At 39.0% G+C, this 26,903-nt stretch overlaps 1 protein-coding gene across 2 annotated transcripts in view; it reads right to left on the bottom strand.

Annotated features, from left to right (window-relative positions):
- LOC148844375 (uncharacterized) overlaps positions 1-26,903 on the bottom strand; it is a 64,252-nt gene that overhangs the window by 15,457 nt on the left and 21,892 nt on the right. For both annotated transcript variants that reach the window (XM_088956840.1, XM_088956841.1), the window contains exons 2-8: positions 23,961-24,022; positions 21,556-21,692; positions 21,057-21,115; positions 20,804-20,827; positions 13,235-13,317; positions 13,027-13,091; positions 12,756-12,805 (exon numbers count right to left, since the gene is read on the bottom strand). In XM_088956840.1, the coding sequence (XP_088812966.1) occupies positions 12,756-12,805; positions 13,027-13,091; positions 13,235-13,317; positions 20,804-20,827; positions 21,057-21,115; positions 21,556-21,692; positions 23,961-24,022 (480 nt within the window). The remainder of the gene's footprint in view (positions 1-12,755; positions 12,806-13,026; positions 13,092-13,234; positions 13,318-20,803; positions 20,828-21,056; positions 21,116-21,555; positions 21,693-23,960; positions 24,023-26,903) is intronic.

The following is a 26,903-nucleotide window of genomic DNA, read 5'->3' as shown; positions in this document are numbered from 1 at the left end:
TCTTCACTTCACAGAGAAAGTATGTACTTGACCTACTGCGGGAGACTGGGAAGCTGGGGACCAAACCAGCAGACACTCCTATTGATCCAAATCACAAAATTAATGGTGTGGATGGTGAGTTGGTAAAGGATGTGGAGAGATATCAAAGAATGGTGGGCTGACTGCTGTATTTGTGTATGACACGACCAAATATTTCTTATCTTGTCAGTGTTGTGAGTCAGTACATGCATGCACCTCGGGTTCAACATTGGGAAGATATTGAGAGAATACTTGCATATCTGAAAAAGCACCCTGGCAGAGGCATTCTTTTCTCAAATCATGAGAATCTGAAGCTAGAAATCTATACAGATGCAGACTGGGCATGATGCTTAGATGACAGAAGGTCTACATCAAGAGTGTGTACCTTCGTAGGTGGAAACTTGATCTCCTAGAAGAGTGAGAAGCAAGCGGTTGTGGCAAGGTCAAGTGCAGAGGCTGAGTATAGATCCATGGCTCATGCTGTGTCAGAACTTTTTTGGGTTAAATCTCTTTTGAGTGAGATTGGGGTGAACGCAGAGGAACCTATGATGTTATATTGTGACAATCAGGCTGCAATCAATATTGCCCACAATCCAATTCAGCATGATAGGACAAAACACATTGAAGTTGATAGACACTTTATAAGAGAAAGGGTAACAACCGAAAAAGTTTGTTTGCCTTATGTCTCTTCAAAGTTGTAACAGGTTGATGTTCTCACTAAATGGGTGGCAAAGAACAAGCTTGAACATGATTTACACAGGTTGGGAATGTGACATTTACTCCTAACTTGAGGGGGAGTGTTAAAGATTAATCAGTTTTATGATGTTTTTCTGAGTAGATGTTTTATTTTAGTTGTTAGATGGGAGGTGGGGACCACAGTAGTTATTTGAGTCCAAATTTTATTATGTTTTTGAGTGTTATATATGCTGTTTTATGTTTTGCCGCCCTATAAGGGCATAGTTGTCTCTGTACTATTCTATTATTTTTAGTATAAATAATAAGTGAAGGGGGTGGCCAGAGTATTGCTCTCTTTTCTTTTCAACTTCTCTTCTTCTCTTCTTCTCCTTCTCTCTTCCTTCTCTCTTCAAGAAACTACTTTTCTATCATATTTTTTAATTCAGCAGATTTCTACTGTTAAATTTTAAGAACATATCTGGGTGGGTTTAACCACTTCAAAAGATCAGTTTCCCATGTTATTTGCCTTAATGTCCTTAAAGTTCAAAACTTCAAATGGTGGTTTTGTTTAGGACTTGGGTTTCAGAAGACGCTTAAGAGACCCTAAGATCCCTTTGGTGTTAGATTTGTTAAATATTCTTGAAGGAATCTTTTTGGATCCTTTGAATTCTGATAGCCGAATTTGAACTCTTTTTTTTTTTGATAAATGTAGCCAAATTTGAATTCTTGCCCTTCACACTCCTTTTCTGTGCTTCATCTTTTAAGGTTCTAGCTTATCCTTTGAGACCTCTTCACTCCTTTCCTATGAAAGAGATATAGGCAAAACCAATTCTGCCTAGAATTGGTCCTTTCAATCGGAGGATTTTTCATGATAAAATTAACATCTGTGGCTTACTCCAAGAAAGGAGACTTCATAGTTGCTTATCTCCCCATTGGTGTGTTCTTTGCAAGGAAAATGGTGAATCCTGCTTTTACTTCCTAATCTCCTGCCCTTTTGCTACTGGAATTTGGGTTGCATTCTTACTTTGTTTGCTTGCACATGGACCCCTCCTTCCAATATATTGAGTCACTTTGCTCCATCTTCCTTTGTTTGGCTAATTTGGGAAGAGAAAAATGCAAGAATTTTCCTTGAAAGAATGTATAACCATTAGAGTTCTTCTCTGGCTGAAGTCTCTAGAGCTGTTTTCAGATTTCTTGGTCGATTATTGCTATATAAAGTGGCCGAAAGTGGCTAACTCATCATCTGTGAAGTCCCGGAATAGAATATCATGGACACCACCAGCTGAGTACATAAAACTAAACTTGATGGCAGTAGCAGGAGGAATCCAGGCCCCTCAGGTGTAGGAGGTTTGTTCAGGAATGAGCTAGGTCTAGGTCAAGTGGCAATTTTCCCAGGTCCAAGAACAATGGGGATTCATTGAAGGCAGAAGTAATGGCAGCTGTGGAAGGGACAATCAACGCAAAGGAGTTGACCTGCACAAGCTGATTATAGAAGGGGATTCTCAACCGGTGGTCAAATGGCTGCATGGCTGATGTTTTGGCAAAACAAGGGTTGGAAGGAATCAAATGTTTTTGGCTCAATTGTATTTTTTTTTTTGATTTTGTAGATAAGCTTTTTTTATCTGCATTTGTACTTGTACACGTCTTCTCATCTTTAATTAACGAAAGTTACAGTTATTGATAAAAAATAATAATAAGCAACAGTATTTTTTTTTTGAAGGCAGAAGTAATGGCAGCTGTGGAAGGGACAATCAACGCAAAGGAGTTGACCTGCACAAGCTGATTATAGAAGGGGATTCTCAACCGGTGGTCAAATGGCTGCATGGCTGATGTTTTGGCAAAACAAGGGTTGGAAGGAATCAAATGTTTTTGGCTCAATTGTATTTTTTTTTTTTTTTTGATTTTGTAGATAAGCTGTTTTTATCTGCATTTGTACTTGTACACGTCTTCTTATCTTTAATTAACGAAAGTTACAGTTATTGATAAAAAATAATAATAAGCAACAGTAATTTTTTCTGAAGGCAGAAGTAATGGCAGCTGTGGAAGGGACAATCAACGCAAAGGAGTTGACCTGCACAAGCTGATTATAGAAGGGGATTCTCAACCGGTGGTCAAATGGCTGCATGGCTGATGTTTTGGCAAAATAAGGGTTGGAAGGAATCAAATGTTTTTGGCTCAATTGTATTTTTTTTTTTATTTTGTAGATAAGCTGTTTTTATCTGCATTTGTACTTGTACACGTCTTCTCATCTTTAATTAACGAAAGTTACAGTTATTGATAAAAAATAATAATAAGCAACAGTAATTTTTTTTTGATGAGTAAGGATAAGTTTATTAATTCATAGAATCAGGCTGATACAAGCATTCCTTGGAGAGGCATGAGCTGCAACTTCTCCTGACAAAGAACAAAGAAAGTACAAACAACAAATTACACCTGAGCCGAGGATAAAAGTTGCCTATTTTCCCCTTGCTTGGCAAGACAATGAGCTACTGCATTTGCTGATCTCCCCCACCCATTGTATTCTTACAGATATATTATGTGTTAGCCACTTGAACTTTTTGACTTCATTCTTGTAGGACCACACATCAGTGTTTGGGTCCTTCAATCAGCGTACTACCACCTTGGAATCCCCTTGAATCAAAAGCTGCTCCACACCTAAAAAGGTTGCAAACTGCACTCCTTGAATGGCCGCTAGTAATTCTGCCCTAGTAGTCTCCAACTCCCAAAGGACCTTAGGTAGAAAAGCACAATATCTCCAAGCTCATTCCTCACAACTCCTCCCAAACAAGAGGGACTTGGGTTGCCTTGACTACTCCCATCAAAACTCAGCTTCACAAAAAACTTCAGGAGGGGGTGCCTAGCTCGCTGCCACCCTAATCTTTGGGGGAGAACACCTTGCTACTGCTGACCAATTCCTCCAATTATCATTAAAGGAGAATTGGTTAAATAAATCCATCAGCTTTAACCAGTGCATTACCTTATTCAATACACACCTTTAATTCTTGGCAACTTCTCTCCTTCTCTTGGAATATATTTGCATTCCTCTCTTCCCAAATCGTCCAAAGAAAAGCTTCTTTAGCATATCTCCACAGAACCCTTCCTCTTTTGTTAGGTCAGGCGAATGTAGAAGGATTAAAGAGCATGCTTACATCGGATGGAATATTCCACCTGCACCCAAACAACAAAAATGCCAATCCCACAACTCTGCAGTAAAGGAGCAAGAGACTAGCAGGTGGTAGCAATCCTCAGCATAAGACCTGCAAAGGATGCACCAGTTAGGTAAAATACAAAGGTAAGGTCTTCTCTTTTGTAAGTTGTCCAAGGTGCTTATTTTCCTGTGAAACACTTCCCAACAAAAAACCATAATTTTTGGGGGAACAGTCCTTTACCAAACTTCCTTAATAGGGAAAACTTACTGAGACAAAGATTGGCAAAGGGACTTGAAAAAAGAGGCACAAGAGAAGGCTCCTTTAAGTTAAGGAAACCAAACCCCTTTATCTGATTCAAAGGTATCCAAACAAACCTTATTGAGGAGGCAAAGCAAATTAGATAAGCAATCAATTTCCTCATCCCTTAACTCTCTGTGGAACCCAAAATCCCAATTTGGAGCCAAAAGATTTAAGGGAAGAGAAACTTTGAAACCACATATTTTTTGTACAAGGAGACAAAATAAAAAAATAAGGGAAGAGGCCCTTTAAGGGCCTATCCCCAATCCAAACATCCTCCCAAAACTGAACAAAGTTTGCAGAGCAAACATCATCCTGACAAACCTAAAGAAGTTAGGAAGAATACTGTGAATTGCCTATAAAGGTGTTGCTAAAGTTGCCCTCTGAGATACAACAACATCCCATCCATTCTCTAAATAACCATCAATGCTTCCTACCACTTCATGCCATAGCCACTTCCCCAACAAAGCAATATTCTTTTGAATCACATTACCTAACCCCAAGCCCCATCCTCCTTTGCACACAACCTCCCACTTGAGCAAACAGTCCTTTTTTACTTTCCTCTGCTTCCCAAAGAAATCTCTCATTATTTTGTCCAATTTATTTTCTTCCCTAGGTAGTATTCTAAAAACAGACAGGAAATAGGTGGGCAGATTCAAGAGTGGCTAATCAAAGTGATCGTACCACCCAAGGAGATGTAGTTCTTCCACCCAAGGGCATAAGTGGATCCCCATGCCTAACCCCCTTACAAGTGGGAAAGAAGTTCTTTACTATTCCATTAACTAGGATAGAATAGTGGCAAGAACTAATGCAACCAAAAACCCAACTACACCACATTTCTCCAAAACTGTAGTTACTTAATCCACCAGATCGTAGGCTTTTTTCAAGCCAACTTACACACAAAGCCTTTTTGCTTAGATATCATCATTTCATAGACACACTCATTGCCAACTTACACACAAAGCCTTCTTTGGGACTAAGGCCAAAATGGTAGCATTCACTCCAACACTTACTATGTGCATATCTATAAATTCCTTAAAAGCATCACACAAGTCATCTTTTATCACTTCCCAACAATCTTTAAGGAAAGCCATTGTAAAGCCATCTGGGCTCAGAGCTTTAGATTTGTCCATTAGAAAAATTGCATGTTTAATCTCCTCTTCCTTAAAGTTTCTTTCCAACCAACTTACCTTCTCATCCCTCAATCTAGGCTAGTCCACTCCTTCCACTAAAGTTCTTTGGTTCAATGGATGCTAATAAGAAAGGTAATTTCACCATCACAAGGAGCCTTTTTGGATGGTTGGCAAATACTCGATGATCCTTATTAGCTAAGCTAATGAATGTATTTAGTCAGGCATCAATAGGGTGTAATGCAAGTTGGACATGGAAAAAACATATGATCAAGTCAAATGGAGATATGAGCCTCCCACCATAATGTCATTGTATCCAAGGTTCAAAATATCGATATAGGCCAATACACCAATAGGGGTGTGTTGCCCTGTATCGTGGCTCGGTTTTATTTTTCTTTTAGTTTTTCTTCTGCAATTGGTTCAAAGGGGTCGATTTAAGGTCCTACCCCCTGAACCAGCTCAGACCTTGAAACACCCTCTGTAGGGGTATATCACGAAGCTCCTAATACGATACATATTGGCCGATATGTGTCGAAATTTTGAACCTTGATTGTATCTTGTTAGTCTCAAATATGTAGGGGTAGTTCTGTCTTTATACTTGTGTTTATGCGCTGATGTGTAAGATTATGTTAGATTGTGTCCCTTGCTTAAGTAGGGGCACATGTGTCTTTTCCACAATATAAGTAATATAAATCAATTCTGGCCGAATGGGAGAGAACTTTTTCTCTCATTGGAACCGGTTCTCTCTCTCTTTCTTCTCTTCTCTTCTTCTTTCTCTCTCTCTCTCTCTTTCTCTTCCTTCTTCTTGACTGTTATCAGCTTAATAGCATTCAAGGGCAGGCCGAATCCTAATATGGTATCAGAGCCAAACTGAGCAAATCAGACCTGCCCAGAATTCTGTTCTCTGTGCACCCAGTCTAGGGTTTTCTCTTGGTTTCTTTGCCATCTGTTGGAGATAAGGGAAAGGGCTGAAAAGAAATGGTTGCCTTCTTCCCTTGGAGGTTTCTATGCCTCCAATTGTGCTGTTTGTGGTTGGTTGCTGTGGTTTCTAAGAAGCCCTCCCCTAATCGATGAAGAGAAGAGGGCTGATTCGTGTGGTGTAGTGGATGTCTTGTGTGGTCTGATTTTCTGGTGATCAGGTAAGAAATTTCTATGCAATTTCATGCTGTGAATCAAATCATAAGTCTGTTTCAGATTGTATGGTGGGATTTCAGATTGTAGTGTGCTAGGGCTTATGTTTTCTTTCAATATGATTAGAAAGGGGAGTGGTCCTCAAACAGTGTGGTGAGTGTTCAGGTAGTTGTGAGGTAGGGTTTGTGGTGTAAAGAGTGCAATTTTCAGCAGTACTAAGTGATGAAACCAGTGTGTTCAGTGTGTGGTGTGGTCTAGTGTGCAGTGTGCCGAATTCAGCAATATCAGAATTCAGCTATGAGAGACAGCAGTGATAGCAAGACTAATGTGATGGTCCCAACTAACTACCTGAATGTCCAAATGACCTCCATTAAACTGAATGGAGAAAATTATGTACCCTGGGCTAAACCTGTAGAAGTTTTTCTTAAGGCAAAGAAGAAGGTGAAACACATAAGAGAAGAAAAACCCTCCACAAATTCTCATGAGTATGATGACTGGGAGCAAGAAGATGCACAAATTATCACAAGGTTATGGAACAATATGGAACCCAAGATTAGTGTAAACTTCATGTTTCTTGATACTGCTAAAGAAGTGTGGGATCATGCTAAGAAGTTGTATTCTGGTCAAGACAATACAACCAGAGTATATCAGTTGTATCAGGAATACTTTAATCTACAACAGGGTAATCAGAGTCTTGAGGAGTACTATGCCAGTATGAGAAACATCCGTAATGAGTTGAATGTTTATCACCTCCTCACTTCTGATGTCAAAATTCAGCAACAACAGAGAGAACTTGATGTAACTCGATTTTTGGTGGGGCTGAAGTTTGAGTATGAACTAGTGCGGGCCTAGATACTAGAAGGATCAACTCTCCCTTCCTTAGAAGAAGTGTTTGCTTGACTTTGGAGGATTTCCATTGGATCCACCGAGAACGCTAGTGTTTCCGATAGATCAGCCTTTGTAGTTTCGAGGGGCCGTGGTGTTAGAGGTGGAGCTCGGGGAGCTCAGTCTGGCCGTAGTGGTGGTCATACTAGAGGTAGAGATTCAGGGGGAGCCCGTGGCCGAGGACGTAGTTTGGGTCCGAGGAGGTGTACACATTGTGGTATGGATGGACATACCATTAATTATTGCTATGACTTGCATGGTCCACCTTCAATTTGGACCAATCATGCCATGACTAGTGACAGTAGCTTTAGACAGGAGAGTTGTTTAGTTGATCAGATGCTTCCTACATCCACAGATGTTCCCGAGAAGGAGATGATGAGTGTTCCCCGTGATGAGTATGAGAGATTTGTTCAGGCCACATCTCAGTAGAACACGGCCACTCTCGCACACTCAAGTATGGCTTGTCTGGCATCCACACCCAATCCCTAGATTATTGACTCTAGAGCCTCCGATCACATGATTGGAACTCCAGGTGTGTTTTCTTCCCTCTCTCATTGCTCAACATCACAATCTATTACCCTTGCTAATGATTCCACATTCTCTATTTGTGGTGTTGGTAGTGTTAACATGACCCCCTTACCTTTATCCCCAGTTTTGTATGTCCCTAAATTTCTGTTTAACCTTATTTAGTAAGTTGACCAAGTCACTTAATTGCTCTATTACTTTTTATCCTTCTTGTGTTTTTTAGGATCTCAAGACGGGGATGAAGATTGGTGGAGGGCATGAAGCAGGTGGATTGTATTATCTTGACGGTTGTGGAAGAACGTCAACAGCTCTCCAGTTATCTCTCTCTCCTCTCTAGTGGCACTTTCGATTTGGTCATCATTCATAGAAAGCTTTGAAGTTTTTGGTTCCTTCGTTGAGTTATCTTTTTGTTTTGGATTGTGAGTCGTGTTAGTTGGGGAAACATCATCGTGTTCCCTTTAGTCCTAGGGTTGATAACCGTATATCGAGTCATTTTTCTTTGGTTCATTCAAATGTTTGGGGTCCTTATAAAGTGATGTCAAACAATGGATATAGATATTTTGTCATTTTTGTTGATGATTATTCAAGGATGACATGGCTCTATTTAATGAAAGAAAGGAATGATTTGTTTACCCTTTTCCAAAAATTTTGTTCCGACAATGGCTGTGAATACTTTTCATCATCATTTCAAGAATACTTGGACCAACATGGCATTATCCATTAGACTTCATGTACCTACACCCCACGACAAAATGGAGTGGCTGAGAGAAAGAATCGTCATATTTTGGAAACAGCTCAATCTCTCATGCATCACATGAATGTCCCCAAACCCTTTTGGAGTGATGCGATGCTTACTTCTTTCTTCTTGATTAATCGGATGCCCACATCTATCCTTGATGGTCATTCTCCATTGACCACTTTGTTTCCTACCTTGTCTCCATTTCCTCTGTCTCCTCGGGTTTTTGGGTGTGTATGCTTTGTCCATAATCTAGGACAGGAAGGGACAAGTTAGATGCACGATCCATTAAGTGCATCTTCCTTGGCTATTCCTAGACTCAGAAAGGGTATAAATGTTATCATCCTAGCTCTCGACGTTCCTTTGTGTGTGCTGATGATACATTCTTTGAGTCTACTCCGTTTTTCTTGGGGTCCGGTGATGTTTCTTCCTCCTCATCGCCTCCTCCCCTTCCTCTTCCAGTTGCGGATTCTGTTCCTCTTGTTCTAGCTGTGATCAAGTCTTTGCCTCCGGTGCCACCACCTGTTGAACAACCACTTATCTGTCAAGTGTATACACATTGCCCACATGTACTGGCTCCTCCTCTAGCTCCATCATTGTCAATAGATCCGATAGTTGTCCCCACACCAACCCCACCCCCAATATCTGACATTGATCTTCCCATTGCTATGCGGAAAGGTAAAGGAGGTGTACCCTTCACCCTATTTCTAATTATGTTTCTCTCACCCACCTTTCTACTTCCCATCGCCAACTTACCTCCTTGTTGTCCTCTGTTGTTGTCCCTAAGGATGTCCAGGAAGCCCTTGCCTCTCCAGGATGGTGCCGTGCAATGGAAGAAGAACTCTCAGCTTTAACTCATAATCATACATGGGACCTCACTCCTCTTCCTCCTAGTAAGCAGGCTGTCGGTTGTAAGTGGGTTTATACTGTTAAGTACTTACCTGATGGTAGTGTACTTACCAAAAGGTACTCCCAAACCTATGGTATTGACTACACAGAGACCTCCCCGATTGCTAAGATTGGTTCAATTTGTGTTGTAATCTCTCTTGCTGCTATGTATGATTGGCCCCTCTATCAGCTTGATATCAAGAATGCTTTCTTGCATGGTATCTGCTCGATGAGGTCAATATGGAGTAACCACCAGGGTTTGTTGCTCAGGGGGAGGACGGTAAGGTGTGCAGACTAAAGAAGGCCATTTATGGGCTTAAACAGTCTCCTCGAGCATGGTTTGGTAGGTTCAGTAAGGTAGTAAAGAAGTTTGGTATGAAACGGTGCCAAGTTGACCATTCAGTCTTCAGTCATGACTCTTAGGCAGGAAAGATCCTATTGGTGGTGTATGTAGATGATATTATTATTATCGGAAATTATAAAATGGGCATTGATAGGTTGAAAGCTTTTCTATAGGAACATTTTCAAACAAAGGACCTTGATAAATTGAAATATTTCTTGGGGATAGAAGTAGCAAGGTCTAAGCATGGTATTAACTTGTGTCAGAGGAAATGTCCTTGATTTGTTGGAAGAAATAGGTTTCTTAGGTGCTAAACCAACTGAACACCTATGGAAACTAACACTAAGTTGAGCAGCGATATGGGTGAAGTGTTTGAAGACCCTGGTAGATATCGGCGGCTTGTAGGAAAACTGAACAACCTAACCATTACTCAACCAGATATTTCATTTGCGGTTAGTGTGGTAATCGGTTGCAGAATCCTCTGATTCCACATTGGGATGCGGTTCTAAGAATTGTGAGGTATTTAAAGGGGGCTCCTGGTCGTGGTTTGATATACAAGAGTGGTGGAAAACTTGAAATAGGACATACTGATGCTGATTGGGCCGGTTCTATGTCTAATAGGAGATCTACCACAAGCTATTGCATTTTTCTTAAGGGTAATCTGGTGACATGGAAAAGTAAGAAGCAAATAGTTGTGGCAAGAAGCAATGTAGAGGCAGAATATAAAGCTATGGCACATACTAGTGAATTAGTGTGGCTGAAGAACCTTCTACAGGAGATGGGATACACTGTTGACACTCCAATGAAGCTCTACTGTGACAATCAGGTTGCAGTTCATATTTTTTCTAATCCAATGTTTCATGAGAAAACCAAGCACATAGAGGTTGATTATCAATTTGTGAGAGAGAAGATGCCGAGTGGAGTGATAGATATTGCATATGTTAACATAGGGAACTAGTGGGCAGACTTGTTTACTGAAGGGTTGAGTCGGGGAAGAGTGAACTACGTATGTAACAAGTTGGGATTATATGATAAATATTTTCCAGCTTGAGGGGGATTGTTAGTGTCGAATATGTAGGGGTAGTTCTGTCTTTATACTTATGTTTATGTGCTGATGTGTAAGATTATGTTAGATTTAGTGTCCCTTACTTAAGCAAGGGCACATGTGTCTTTTCCACAATATAAGTAATGTAAATCAATTTCTCTCTCTTTCTTCTCTTCTCTTCTTCTTTCTCTCTCTCTCTTTCTCTTTCTTCTTCTTGACTGTTATCAGCTTAATAGGATTCAAGGGCAGGCCGAATCCTAATATATCCCATCCTCATAAGTCATACCTAATCTTAAGCCATCTTTTTAAAGTTTTATTTATTTGTATTTGTCGTAATTATTTAAAATAAATATCACATATGCTTTTATTTTGTTATATGCATGCTACTTAAAGCAATGCTGGTGGCACATGGCTGGGTAATGGTATATAAAATAAAACAAGGCATAAAATGAAAGAAGTCAGTAAAGGAGTTCTTTTAACTTTTCCTTCCAATAAGTGTTATACTCGTATGGAGTTGCCACAATCAATGGGACCAGCATTAAATAATCAAGCTTATTTGAAAACAAAGGTTGTAACTCTCCATCCTAGCGTATCCAGCCTTCGATTTTGTGTTTGCAAAACAAAGATTGTTATGAAACATTATGTATCAATATTTTTTTTGATCAATAACTGGAATTCATTAGATTAAAAGAAATTTGTTACAGCGCTCCAAAGAGAGATAAACAGACTTAACTCTCTCCAGGAAGATAACAAAAAAGAAAAAGTTACAGAACAACCCAAAACATTTGATCCCTTCCCACCCCCTGCTTTGCCAAAGCATCAACAAATGCATTTGCTGTTCTCTTGACCCACTGAAACTTGACTTCCAGTCCTCTAGTTATCCACTTAATCTCCCTCCTCTCATTAGCATATTTCCAAAGTCCACTACCTTCTTGTAACCAACTTAAGACCAGCTTTGAGTCCCCTTCAATGACTAACTTTTGCATATTCAGTTCCTTAGACTTCCTTATACCCACCAGTACTGCATAAACCTCAGCTTTGAGAGAGTCTCCAAATCCAATTGAACCTGAATACAAAGCAAGCACCTTCCCATCCTCATCTCTGAAAACCCCTCCTACACCTGATGAACCTGGATTTCCTTCACTACTTCCATCAAAGTTTAGCTTTATAAGTCCACTTCCTGGTGGTGACCACACAGGACAAACTAAAGAGCAAGCAGAAGCAGAATTTGCCATCTCCAGCCAGCTATTCAGCAACACATCCATAGAAATATCAACAAACAGGTCCAAGGATTTCAACCAATGTACCACCCTCACTGTTACTACTTCAATAAGGCATTCTTTACTTCTTTTGACTTCAGAGAAAATTCTGGTGTTCCTTTCCTCCCAAAGAGTCCAGCAAACAGCAGCCCTCACACACCTCCACATTATCCTTCCCCTTTTGTTTGGCCAACCAAAGAATGAGGGGCTAAACAAACTTTGAATGTTTGATGGTGGGGTCCACCTGCAACCAAAAGCGGAAAGAAACTATTCCCAAAGATCAGTAGCAAAGGGGCAAGAAACTAATAAGTGGTAGGAGCTGGTTTCAATCTATATTAATGTTAACATGAGGTTGAATCGATATTTGAAAAGATTTTTTTTTTTTTTTATTTGTGGTGAGCTGGTTAACACCTAGGGACTAGTCATTACATCAATTAAAGAGACTATCATGACTAGTCATTGCCTGACCAGATTGATAAACTAAACCTAAAATTCATAGACATGCCTATTACAATCTCAATATCACATAGAAGCCCCCAGATAAGTAACAGCATGCAATTTGTAAAAAGTCATACCAACTGCAATCAATTCTTTTCCAAATTAAAAACAAAAACAAACATTCAGAAAGTTATCAATGAACAAACTAGCAGTTACCACAGCTCATAAATCAGACATACCTTTTCTTTAGCCCAGCCAAAGGCAAAGTTGTATATCTCACGGAACTTTTCTGTGCAAGCATAGTGGAAGAGAGAACATTAACTCAGCAAGAGTAACTACACTTAGACCTACTACCTCCAAAATGTTAATTCAAACCTTGGAAAGTTCCAAGTTTGCCCCAAAAGTTGCAAACTTACAAGTCTATCCCATATAAAAATAAATATAAAATAGAAAACAATTTTCTGAATACAGGATGAACATTTTGTATTTCCCAGAATAAAATAAACATACGCTCATCCTTTAGTTCTGATCGCATAAACTGCATCCTTTCACGGAACTTCTCAAGTGAATCTACCCTGTCATCACAATATTCAACCTCAATGACTCAGAAGAAACCATGTTTCAATCCTATATAAAACCTAACAAAAAAATATCCTATATAAAACAAAAAACTAGAAGAACATAATGAACATGATAACAGTAACTAATTAATACTTGCCCCAATGACTGCAATCCACCTATGAACTCCTGCTTTGAAAATTCACACATGGTGGCAGCCTTCATATGCCAGGAAACAACCAACTGCGGAGAAGGTAAAAATCCATGGTAACAAGAACCTCCAGACAACTAATTGACGTTGACGATAATAAGAAATTAAGACAACTAAAAGTGCATTAACTGTTATTGACCAAAAAAATCACAAGTGCACTAAATAAAATTACTTCAGGAAATTCACATATCCTGACAATAACGTCCACAAAATGTGTACCAAAATGCAGTTATCAAAACATAACTATTGAGGAAATTAATCATCAAGGCAGTGTCTTTATTGGTTTCCCGAGTTCCCCATTATCATCATTGAAGACTACTGATTTCCCAGTTGAGTTCCCAAACCTGTTCATGGTACTTCCTGTATGCACCTGTAGAAATGGTGGGGGCATATAGGCACAATGATGCGGTTAGGGAAGAAGAGGATTTAACATGGAATTAACAGCTAAGAAGTTGTGGAGATATCCATGGTTCCCCCCATAGTTGTCAAAGCGACGCCTAGGCAACAAGGCGCCCTTGGAGGTTCACCTCGCCTAATCGCCAAGTAGTTTTCTATAATGTGTTATAAAATATTCATTTTATGTGTTTATATACAAATTTCTTTTTATTATTTTTATATTTGTTAGGGTTTAATCAACAAAAACATTGCTAAATGCTGTATTGAACCCTCAAAGACTTCAAAACCTGAACCAATAAGCAAGGAAGAACATAAAATGTTGTCCAATACAACCAATGTCGAAAGAAGCTGGACTTGAACTGCCTGCCACTTAGTGGTGGATTCAGATGTAGCTGAAAAAGAAAGGGAAATACAACCAACGGTGCCACAAGATCACAGTGTCCATACATGGGACCTTAGAATCAACACTAACCTACAAAGTGAAGCACAAGAGGAACAATGAATGGATGCTATACAGAATTTACCTGACAATGATAACACCCGACAAAAGTTGTACAGGGAGAGGCTTATTCCAAAGTTGGACAAGGAATCTGTAAACCGTCACCCCTTTCCATTTCTTTACCTGCCTCTAATTTGTCTTGCCCGGAACAAAGTTGGGAGATTTTGTAGGAAGTTACAGAACTTGAAGTAGAAAATAAAGGCTTGGAACAAAGAGCATTTTGGAAGGGTTGAACAAATCAAAGAGAAAATCTCTTCAAGGATTGATAAGTTGATTGGTTATAAGTTTTTCTGGCATCATGTCTTTCTGGTAACCTTTCTATTAAAACAAGAACATTTTATAAGCAATGAAGAAATTTCACCAAATATAAAAATGTAATAATCCTTCTCAGAAAGAAAACCATGACAACCGCCTGCTTCCCTCAGCATTCCCTAAAAGTCCAAAAGATTTTACTCTAGACCCCCTTTATTGATACATTTGAATCCAAAATAACACAAACATTAGAAATTCACCTTTTTCTTTCTTGCCAAACTCCCCAGCACAAATCAAAAAGGACTACACCATAAAATTTTAATTCTTTAATTGATCCAAAAAAAAATCTTAATTCCTTAGCACCACTAACACTAGGCCAAAAAGAGAAAATTTCATCAGGCTAAGATGGCTCTACTCTTTATATCTTAGAAGTGAGAAAAAAGAAATTACATATGAACCCCACCATGCTTTATTTTTTTTTTTGAGCACCAAATTTAGCTAGGCCATCTGCAGTATGATTGTGTTCCCTAGGAATCCAAACTAAGTTAACATTCAAACCATCCAAAGAATCCCAAGCTTCAGTCAGATAGTGATACAGTCTCCAAGGGCCCCCTTTTATGTCTCTTAACCATATTATTGTATTTGCTGAATCACCTGCAATGATCAAATTCTGAATTCCCAAATTCTTTATTATCCTGATTCCGGTGAGAGCAGCCATCACTTCAGCCTTTGTGGAGTCGGCCCAACCGATTGGACCACTAAAAGTTCAGCAGATATTGCCCCTTTCATCCCTTACTGTACCACCAATACCTGCAAAGCCCGAATTGCTTAAGGCACAACCATCAAAATTAAGGGTTATCACACCATCACTGATGGAAATGGGATGCCTCAAGGGAGTTTGCTGGGGATGAGGCAGAAACAGAAAGGGGTGAATATCTCTGGTAATATCATCGACTGAAAGTCCTTTAAACAGAGCTGAATTCACCGCCCAAAGGATGCAACGAAAGGTAATATCTGAGATTAACTCCTCCAAGGTTCTGCCTTTATTGTCAAAGATACGGATGTTTCTTTCTTCCCAAACGCCCCACATTACTGCATGAGGCACTGATTGCCAAAAGACTTTACCCCTTTTGCTAAGCCCTATTCCTTGCCATTGATTCAAGTTGTCCATGATGTGTTTTGGAAAAACCCAGCTGTACCCTGCCATATTCAAGAAGTGGGACCATATCCTTTGAGTGAAGCTGCAGCTGCAATGAAGAAGAATATGATCTGCTGATTCACCCTCACTGAGACATAAAATACAAACATGAGGAGAAATGGAGCGTCTTCCCATACAAAGAAGCAAATTCTTGAGGGGATGTGGCTGCACCAAATTTTCTTGTAAGGAAAAGAGGGATGCTGACCTTCAGCAGTCAAAGCCCTGAACATAGACTTAGAAGAGAATTCGCCATTTGGGTGAAGGGTCCATATTCGGGTGTCAGAATGAGAGGGGGATATATAGGCATCTTTGAGGGTTTGGATTAAGGCTATTAAATCAGAAATCTCCGAGTCCCTTAGGGGTCTTCTGAGGTGGAGGTTTAAAGAATTCTCGGCGGACTGGTTTGGGAGGCAAGCAGAAATAGAGGCTTCTTGGTCAAGGGTGAGGTTAAACAACCTAGGGAAAGAGGCTTCCAGGGTAGATTCCCCCCACCAAAGATCTTTCCAGAATTTAATTCTAGACCCATTTCCCACTTTATACCTTATGAAAGGAAAGAAAGAAGTACAAATGGAACATATACCTTTCCAAGGGTTGGTGGCCTTTATCCTGTTCAAATGGAGATTGCAATCCCACCCGTTTGTATTTCGTCCATATTTACTTGAGATGACAGCAATCCAAAGAGCATTAGGTTCTTTCAGAAATCTCCAGAGCCATTTGCCTAGGAGAGAAGAATTTTTCTCCTTAAGCTGTTCAATACCCAACCCGCCTTCCTCTTTTGGTCTGCATACTTGTTTCCAGTTGACTAAATGGTTTCTCTTATCTCCACCACCTTCCCAAAGAAAATTCCTTTGAAGCTTCTCAATCTGATTTCTGACTTTGGTTGAAATCTAGAAGACAGAGAGAAAGTAGACCGGCAGATTTGATAAGGAGGCCTTTAAGAGAGTAAGCCTACCCCTTTGGAGAGATAACACTTTTTCCAAGTCAATAATTTCTTCTCGCATTTCTCCATCACAGGACTCCAAAAGTTGAGGGATTTTGGATTCCCTCCTAGAGGCATCCCAAGGTAGGTAATGGGGAGATTCTCCACTTTGCACCCCAATAAAGATTTGCAATTTTCTAGAAGTTCCACTTCCACTAAGTTGATAGCCACAATACTACTTTTGTAGAAATTAACTCTCAGACCAATGAGAATCTTGAAACATTTGATTACCATTTTAGTGTTTGTGATGTTGGTTATGGAGGCATCCAAGAATAGGATTATGTCGTCGGCGAACTGTAAGTGAGAGATGTAAAGTTTATCCCTACCCACTTCAAAGCCTTTCACCAAGTTGAGAAGAATTGACTTGTCAAAGAGATAGTTAAATATATCCATCACCAAAGTGAAAAGTAATGGGGAAAGAGGGCAACCTTGTCTTAGACCCCTGCTAGCCTTGAAATAACCTTTCGCTTCACCATTTATCAATACCGAAAACCAATGAGAGCCAATACAACCTTTAATCCACCTGATCCAGTTTCTCCCAAAACCTCTTAGCCTTAAGCAATCAAGAATGCAGTCCCAATCCACTTTGTCGTACACCTTCTCAAGATCGAGTTTCACAAGGACCCCCAGGATCCCAGAGGATTTTCTATCTTCCACACACTCATTTGCAATAAGAATGCTGTCCACAATTTGTCTTCCTTTTACAAAAGCAAACTGATTTGGGGAAATTAGATCTTCAAGGACTTCTTTGAGTCTGTTGGCCAGAACCTTCGCCAAAATTTTGTAAATGCTCCCAACCAAACTTATAGGTCTAAAGTCTTTAACTTCCAAAACTCCCCCTTTCTTAGGGATGAGGTAGAGAAAAGTAGAGTTAAGGCCCTTGTTAATAATGGTAGATGAATGGAAGTCACTGAAAAACTCCATTAGATCTAACTTTACAATTTCCCAACACTTTTGGAAGAAAAGAATAGGGAAGCCATCCAGCCCTGGAGCCCTATCTCCATCCATGCTAAAAATAGTCTTCTTGACTTCTTCCTCTTCAAAGCTTCTTTCCAACCAATCGCTCTTTTCAGCTAATAGGGTAGTGCCATCCCAATTAAATATTGTGAACTGATTTTCACTATCCTTGGAGTAAAGGTTTTTAAAGAAAGAAAGTAAAGCTTCAGAAATTTCCTCAGGATTCTCCACTTCTCTCTGATTAAGGTTGAGCTTAGAAATAAAATTCTTCCTACTTTTTCTCGAGGCATAGGTATGAAAAATCTGGAATTATTGTCCCCATCTTTCAACCATCTCACTCTTGATCTTTGTCTCTAATAGATCTCTTCCCTTCTAACTAGTTGCTCCCATTCCTTTATTAATTCTGTTCTTTTATTTCTGTTTAAGGCATTGAGGATCCCATTTTGCTCTCTATTGTTCAAGTCCTCTAATTCCGACAGAATTCTATTTTTTATCTACTTCAACAGCTTTAAATTCTTCTCTCCCCAAAGCTTTAAGATTTTTCTTCAAAGCTTTTAATTTCTGAAGAAGTCTGAAACCCGCCCAACCCTCACTTTGCAGTCTTCCCACCATGTTGCAACCACTAATTAAATAAATGAAGAACACTTTTTTTGATCAATTAAATGAAGAACACTTTTGCCCTCCCTTTTGCAATAAAAACATATTTTGCATAATTGGCATGTGAAAATCCCTTAGCTTCAAATGATCGAACGTTAAAATACCATCTATCATCAGTACTAGCCATACGAAGGCTTCAAGGAATTGGGTTGCCCCATACCCCTTTAATGTTATTCCATTCACCCATATTTCTTATCAAAGCCCCATGAAAATATTGAACCATCAACTTTCCACCAGCACACTCTTGGCACACTATTTGCACATCTTTCATCCTACACGCTATTCTCCGCTTCGGATACTTGTAGCCATGCAAGTAAAGAAATGTATCCCCCCACCTCTCTATTCAGCAAAGGATGCCTAAACCTTGGGACATTCTACCCCCAGGCTTGTGTAGCACCACCTGTTTAAAAGGATGCCTAAATCTTGGACACCATACAATTTACTACCTCTTTTCTAGAAACATTGGTTCACTTCTCCAAAAACTTATAAATATCAAATGTAGTGTTTTAAAAGTGCAAAGGCCATTTTGTGCCCAAGGTGCATTGCACAAGCGAGAGGTGCACCTTTTTGAAGCAAGGCACAAAATAAAAAAAAATCAAAATAAATTAAGAAAATATTAAAAATAATGTTGATTAAAAAAATCAAGCTTTAATTTTAAACTAAATGTTTTAAAAAAGTCCATTAGCTCAATTTTAAATACATAAACATAACATATAAAACATATTCAAAGTGATGCTACATCTTTCATTCTAAATTGCATTATTTCAAATACTTAATGTGATATTACGTCTTTCATTCCTAATTCTACAAGCCACCAGTGTACCAAGCCCCTTGAGGCAAGCCCAAACAAATCCTTGTTAGGGTCTTAAAATTCCCCCCCTATTTGGTAATGTTGTTCATTCATTCATTCATCCTAGTAAAAGATATTTTTAAAAGATAATTAAAATTATAAAATCAATTTTTAGGGATTAAGAATTTTAAGACCACATGGACTTGCCTCAAGGGAGTTGGTTGGGGGTCCAGGGGCAGGGCTCCTAACCCAACCACCATATTTTAAAAACACTAAAAAGCGCAAAAAATAAAAAGGCGCATCTGGAACCTAGGCAAGGTGCATACCTTAAAATGAACCTCACCTTTTTGCTAGTCACACCCAAGGCAGGCCTTTTAAATCACTGATCAAGTGGCATTAAGACAATATCCCCAAATCCATTAGACCAAATTTATAGCTACCTCAAATATGAAATTTTAATTAGAAATACCCTTCCTTTTCAATGGGAGCCAAATAGGAAGGAGGATCATTCCACAAAGAACCCACCTAAAAGTTTTGGTTTTTATTTGAAATGCAATGTACTGTGTTATTAACAAAAAATCAGGATACTGACCATGTAGACCCATGTTGTGTATGGGACTATAAAGTAATTCTGTAAATTCTGTTAGCAAGCAATTAACAAGAAAATATATACCTGTCAAAAGATCAATTGTAATCTAAATTTCTGAGTTCCTTGTGCACTGATAACCAGGAACATAGCTTTCCTTTGATTCCTCCCAGTACCACTTATCAGTGGAACTAGTGTTCTCAAACAAGGTTTAAAATGTCAATGTCGGTGGAAGTGTCAATCATCCAAATATAAGAAACATGCTGGAAATGTCGGAAACATCGTATGGAAATATTGCAAAAATATAGGCATGGTTGAAACATTGTACGCAAAATATAGAATGATATTTTATGAAATGATAATTGATCAAAAAAATATATTTTATGAAATGATAAAAAAGAGCATAGGCACACCCTTTTAAATTATTATCTTGTTCCAAATCACTAAACAAAGCTAATTAAGGTTATAGACAAAATAATACATTCAGGAGTAGCCCTACAAACCTTAACATTCAGAGTGTCATGATAGAATGAGTTAAAGCAAAATTTAAGCTAACAGAAAATGTAAATGGTTGTAATAGATCAACCAAATAATCTATTAACAAAGAAAAACTAATATTTAACTTCATGCTTGTAATGAATATTTAGCAAGCTCAAAGTGGTAATCATGTAAGTTAAGCGAGCAATAACATTGTTACTCCACATATCTACAATATTATCACCAACTTATGTTTTAATACTATATCTTATACTTCATATAGTGCTGGTAGTGTTCATTGGGGAATATGTATGTCATGGAAACTATCCCTTGTATTCCACATAGTGCTGTTACTCCACATATCTACAATATTATCACCAACTTATGTTTTAATACTATATCTTATACTTCATATAGTGCTGGTAGTGTTCATTGGGGAATATGTATGTCATGGAAACTATCCCTTGTATTCCACATAGTGCTGGTAGTGTTCATTGGGAAATATGTCGATTCTGGTAAAATTTTGTCGCTACCCATGGAAATGGAAATATGTCATGGAAATATTAGGGAAACTAGGGAATCTCAAAAATTTAAGTATTTCTCACCCCCAGGCACACATAAATGTTAGCTTTAACAATAACCTAATCAAAATGCCCTAGTTTCCTACACATTAGCTAATTATCCATGGTCCAGGAAAAAAGCATTTGCTTAAAGAATGGGCACATACCATTACAATGTCCCCAGGATCCACCTACCAAAAACAAAGCCACATAAATATGTCAACAGATTTCAAGGGAGAAATGCAGGTGGTAATAGAAAGGCAGAGTCTAGATAATATTGCAAGTGGAAAATGTAGAGAATTTTTTCATAAATATATTTAATTTTTTTTGATAGGACATAAATATATTTAATTGGGAATGCCAAATATATTTGATCATTCAAAGAATCAAGAATAATATAATTTAATTGAGCCAAGATACCTGTAGGTCATTGCAAAGAAGAGAGATACCATCTGCTAGAATCATATCAACATACGGATCTGCACAAAATATCATCTTTTAGAATGCAACTTACTAAGCAACACAATGTGATATGCAAATAATTAACAAAGGAATGAGCAACCAAAGAAATGTACATATCAAATATAAACCCTCCCTTTTTCTTTATTGGTACAATAAAAGTATAGAAGAGTACAAAACAACACAAAAAAAGTCCCAACCACCCTTCCCCGAAGACTCTTTTCTTCCTCTTTTTTTTCCTTCTGTTTTGTTTTGTTTTTTTTTTTTTTTGTTTTTTTTTTTGCTGCTGGTGGTATGATATTGTTTGTCCAAGACCATGTACCATGTTTTAACTATGTCCATCTCCAACTAGTCATACAACTTCAACATTGATAAGACATCACTTGGAAATTGAATCCCAAGTGTAAGACAAAGAAGACAAATACTGCAAATGTAATTACAATAAAAAACTAAAAATTACCTTTATATCTATTATAAAGCTCTTCAAGATGCCTAGAATCAGGAATGGATTTAACCTGAGGCTGACTGTAGAATATATCAAAGGCTCCTTCAAGGTGCCAATCACTGGCCTTCAAAGCCTGGAGAGCTACTTTTTCACTGCAACGATGACGTCATGATATGAAATTCTAAAGCAAGAAATGTATTTACATGATCCAAGATGACAAAAACAAGTAAAAGATATGTATAATATGGAACTCTGATGAATGCCTTTTCATGATGCCTGGAAGACAAAACCATGGAAAGCAACAATCAACAAAACTAAATGGGAATGAGGCAAATAAAGTTACAAATACAAACTCCCAGATGATATCACTTCCAGAAGTATATTGGCACCAAACCTAGGTTATCTTTGGGAGGCAGAATCGAACTAAATAGATACTTTCTGTTTTCCAATCTGTCTACTTCATTCTTTTCTGTCTCTGGTGCCTCTGGTCTTAAGTGGCATTTAATAATTGCTGAAACAAGAAAATAGAATGCTGAAAAAGTTCCAAATTTAAAAATGTGCCATTCAGCATTCCATCAACTCAAGGCTTACTTAATTGTTGAATGATAAAGCCATTTTTAAGTTTTTTTGATAGTAAAAAGAAAATTCATTAAAAGAAAAAGCGATTACAACCTAGAGAGGTGTTGAGGGAACACCTCCAAACACAACTAAGGACCAACATTCTCCCAACCACTATCTTTGGAAACTTTACACCCATATCCAACATATCAATCCCCACAAAACTCTTACTAAACCAAACACCCAAAAGAACAAAAGAAACTAAAACCCAAAAATTGGAATATTTGCATAAACATACCAAGAAAAACCAGGACCCAAAAACATAATAACATCTACGCTATCCCCCTCCCCTTTCACCCACAACTTGAATCTCTGAGAAAAATGCCCTGCAGCTTGAAGGCATCAAAACAGAAGAGAACTCCCTCCTCCCCCTGTCAGGCCTGAGACAACCCTTACTCTTCATCCACTATTCCTTTCTCTACCCCCCCTTCACCTTCCTCCCTGTTTTGAGACCACACTCTGCAGTGCTTTTTCGTGGATCCAAAGGAGAACTTGAAACTCACCCAGACATTTAACTGAACCTAATTCAGACTTCGAGCTTCTCGTACATATTAGCAAACTTGTCTCATCAGAACGGATATACCTTGTAGTCACCCACTCCTAAACCTCTTTCTTCATCAGAATGGATATACCTTGTAGTCACCTACTACTAATCCATGTCTTCCTGCCACTTGAAACTGAAAAGAAATAATGAAGCTCCCAACCTTCTAACACAGGAAAAACTTAAGTACCACCACTCATCGATCATCTATTTCTCTACATCTCTAATGTCTGATCCGCATGTAGAAACCTACCCACTAAGCATCAATTTAGAAACTCCAAGCGATCTCCTATCTTTCCCAACTCCTTCATTGGTTAAGGAAACAGACATTTTTTGAGACATCAATTGCAAGGAAGACAGTTCAACAAATTCAGTAAAAGGGGGCCATGGAGTTCAAGATGGAATTTGTGGCATCGTCGATAGAAGATTAATAACTGCTTTAGTGAGATGCCCAAGGTTCTCTAGTTGAAGCCCCATAAAAGACTGTTAACAGATGCCCATTTCAGCAGAATTCTTTCAAACTTGCCATGCAACTTTTCAACAGATGAGGAGCCATTTTTTGAAGGTATGGCTAACTCTTCAACTAGCAGTTTGGCTAGGAGCCAAGGAGGGAAGTTGTTTTGGAGACACCGATCATAAGACAGATTTCCATTCTTTATATCAATATTTGGGAATTTAAGCTTGCAAAATTGTTTGTTAAGTTCTTCCTTATTTGGTTTTCTTAAGAGACCTTTTCCTACAGTGGGGTTCCTTTTCCTTGCACCATTCCTTCTCTTGCTTTTTTAATGCATATTATTGTTATCAATAAAAATATTCAGGAGTCATTGTAGACTGTAGAGTTAGTATGCCATAAACCTCCTTCCTACAAGCAGGAGGAAAGCATGTGGATATGCATCTTGGCTGCCATTTGTGAAATATATGGGATCAAAATTCCATGTTCTTCCCAGATAGGCCTCACACGTCTAGGATAATCATTGCAAATTTGCTATTAGAGCTGCTCAATTTGGTAGTTGTTCAACAGGGAATGTTAAGCTTCTAGGTGGTGGAGTTGACAACACCTATGGCTATTAATTGGAAAATATAGGGCCTTTGGTCAGAATGTGTCTGTACATACATGTGTTCATGCACACCAAAACTATCAGAAAAAGAAATAAAGAAAATGAAGCAAGCACGATGTGAAATCAAATAAAATATACATAGATAAAAATCTGAGCAAAAAGAGGAAAAAAGAAAAAAGAAAATGCAAATTTGAAATGCTTGCCTTGTTCCAGTTATTGCCATGAATTGCTGAACTTTGTCACGGTGCCCTCTACCCAATTTATGCTGTCAGGCAAGCAGATTGCAGTTAACAAACACATCATTAATAATTAATAGATAATAATATTGCAAGGAATATACCAGCAAAAAGTTTAACATTGCAAGAAAGCATGCATATGTCAAGAAACAGGTTAAGGAGTGGTGGGATTCCCAAAGCCCGCAACCTGTTTGGGAAGGGCAAAAGTTTTTGAGAAAATTACAAAGGTTGAAGGGGGAGATAAAGGAGTGGAATAGAGTGGAATTTGGAAGATTGGAAGAAAAAAGAAAGGCAGCTTGATTGCTCAAATTGAGAAGTTGGATAGGAAAGAAGTGCAAGGTGTGTTAGAAGGGAATGAAAGAGAAAGAAGATGGTCTTTAAAGAAGGAGCTAGAGGATACCTTACTGAGAGAGGAATCAGTTCGAAACAAAAGCCAAGAGAGAAATGGATCAAGGAGGGTGATGGCAACACAAAGTTCTCTCATTTTTTAGCAAATGATAGTAGAAGGAAGATTTCAATTTCCTCTTTAGTAGTGGGAGGGGCTGAGATCACAGATCAAGAAGAAATTACTAAAGCCTTTGCTGAAAGGTGGACTTTGGATGGACTAGAATGGGAGTGTTTGGAAGAGAATTAGGCACAATCTCTGGAGAAGAACTTTGAGGAAGTTGAGGTCAAAGAAGCCATTTTCTCTATGGATAGATCTAAGGCTCCTGGGCCTGATGGATTCACATTGGCTTTCTATCAAGATTGCTGGGAAATAATAAAAAATGATTTGACGATAGTTTTCAGGAAATTCCACAGAAGGAGAGTAATTAGCCCAAGGATGAACTCTACCTTCTTAGCTTTGATCCCAAAGAAGCAAGGTGCCATCCAGCCTGGAGATTTTAGGCCTATAAGTTTAGTGTCTAACTCCCTTAGACCAGAGTGCTGGCCCTGTTGGAAGGTGTTCAAAGAGCAAATGATCTGAACATTAGGAAGTTGGTTGTTGAGGGTGACTCCGAACTGGTAGTAAGTTGGTTACAAGGAGAGGATTCAAAGTTTTGGATATATAGCAATGGAAAGAAGAAAGTCTGGTGAGCTTTCCTTGAGGTGGTGGCAGGAATCCCACTCCTGCTGAACCATAATCTGTGAGAAGAAAATGATGTCATTTTTGCATCTCAACGTGAAGGTTGAAAGATTCCTTGAGAGGAAGAGAAGAGAGAACTAGGAGAAATGGAGAGTTTCGTTCAGGCAACAAAATGGAGAAGAATACTTCAGTTGAAGAAGAAGGTCCTTATGGAGGGAATAGCAAGCAGAGGGAAGAAGCTATTGAAAATTAGGGAAGACCGACGAGCAACTATCATAATAGAATCAGAAGTAGTGGACTGGCTAAAAGGTTTCGTAGATGGCCTTCTATTTGTAGAAAGAATACAAGGGTGGGGAAATGAAACAACAAACAATGGGAAGAGATTCACAGTAGAAAATAGAAGGAACAGAAATGGAGGATTTATTTTACTAACAGAGTTCTTTGGCAAAGGGAGAAAACAACTAGTATGCCTTCCGGAGGGACAAGCTAAACAGGGGTGGAAGATGGTCGCAGGTGCACTTGATGATTTCAACCAGAAAAAAATGGGAGTTCTCGAATACTGAAGAGCAAACTGGGAAAGCAAACCAGCAAAAGCAAACTAAAAAGATTACTCCTATAACAGTACTTTCGACAGATACGAGTTCAAAAATAATATAGGATGGAAGGAATGGGGACTGGTTAAAGAGGAAAGTTGTGAAAGTGAAAACAGAGGTTAAGGATTGGGAAGAAGTATTGCAAATCCTATTGGAGACGCTTCAGCCAAAAGAGAAAATCACCCTCATCCCATTTGAAAAGAATAAGGCAATACTTGACATGGCCGAACTTCAGACTGTGAGCAGAATCCTTGAAACCAAACTTGGCCAGATTGGAGTGGAAAATTGGTCGCCCTCCTGTAACGAACTGAATATCTCGCAGAAGACCATAGTTATCAAGATTCTGGGTTTACTCTTCGACCTCTAGCAGGAGCACATATTCCATAAGATAGAAGTTGCCTGTGGTGGGGTCTTGGAAGGTTTTTGCATGCAAAACCTTCAAACGAGAAAGATTAAAGTTGCAGGTGGAAGATTGGAAAAAATCCCAAGAAGCCTGGACATCTTCGCGGATGACTATTGGAGAAAGGTGTGGTTGGCGTCGGAAGTCGAAGCAAGGCTGTGGAACAGTTTGGAGGTAGAAGAAGATGATGACGTGGACTGTTGGAGGCCATGTGGTGAGTGCTGGGTGGACCGTCCGAAAGGTCAAGTTGACTAGGCGTTTATGGAAACTGAAAAGTTGGGCAATAGATTAAAGGAGACTGCTTGGCCATTTAAGGGAGATTTTTTGAAAAAATGCAAATGGATCCAACGGCCCAAAAGAAATCCTATGCTGAGGTGCTGCAATTGAAAAAAGGGCCACCTCGCGCTCAATTTACAAAAACAATTGAAAAGTTTGACCCTGGTCTACATAACCCAATCTGAAAGTCTAATTTGGGCCAGGTCTTTCAAGTTGGGTCACGTGACCCTTTTAAAAGTCATGCGCAAAGCTCCCTTGCGCTGATGGGGGACAATGATTATGGTCTATCATCATCCCAAAGTGTGCCTATCCACTCGAATCGTCCCCAAACAGGAACGGTGATCAGAAAACCCTCCCCTCCTCTTCCTCCGGCTGCGGGAAAGACGTCAGCAACTGGGTTGAAGCTGCATTGGAGGCCAGCGACTGAAGAAAACTCCACGACACCTGAGAAGCCAAACCCTTGCTACAATAGGATCTCGCAAGGAGACTCTGAAGATGATTCAGATTGGGAGGCGTTAAGAGATGTGGAGAAGACGAGGGTGATCTGCTGTCAAGTATTGGTAGCATCAACTCGA

Source organism: Nelumbo lutea, chromosome 8, assembly GCF_056320005.1.
Source record: "Nelumbo lutea isolate HS-2025 chromosome 8, American lotus-T2T, whole genome shotgun sequence".
Taxonomy (NCBI): Eukaryota; Viridiplantae; Streptophyta; class Magnoliopsida; order Proteales; family Nelumbonaceae; genus Nelumbo; species Nelumbo lutea.
This window is presented reverse-complemented; position numbering and strand designations above follow the sequence as displayed.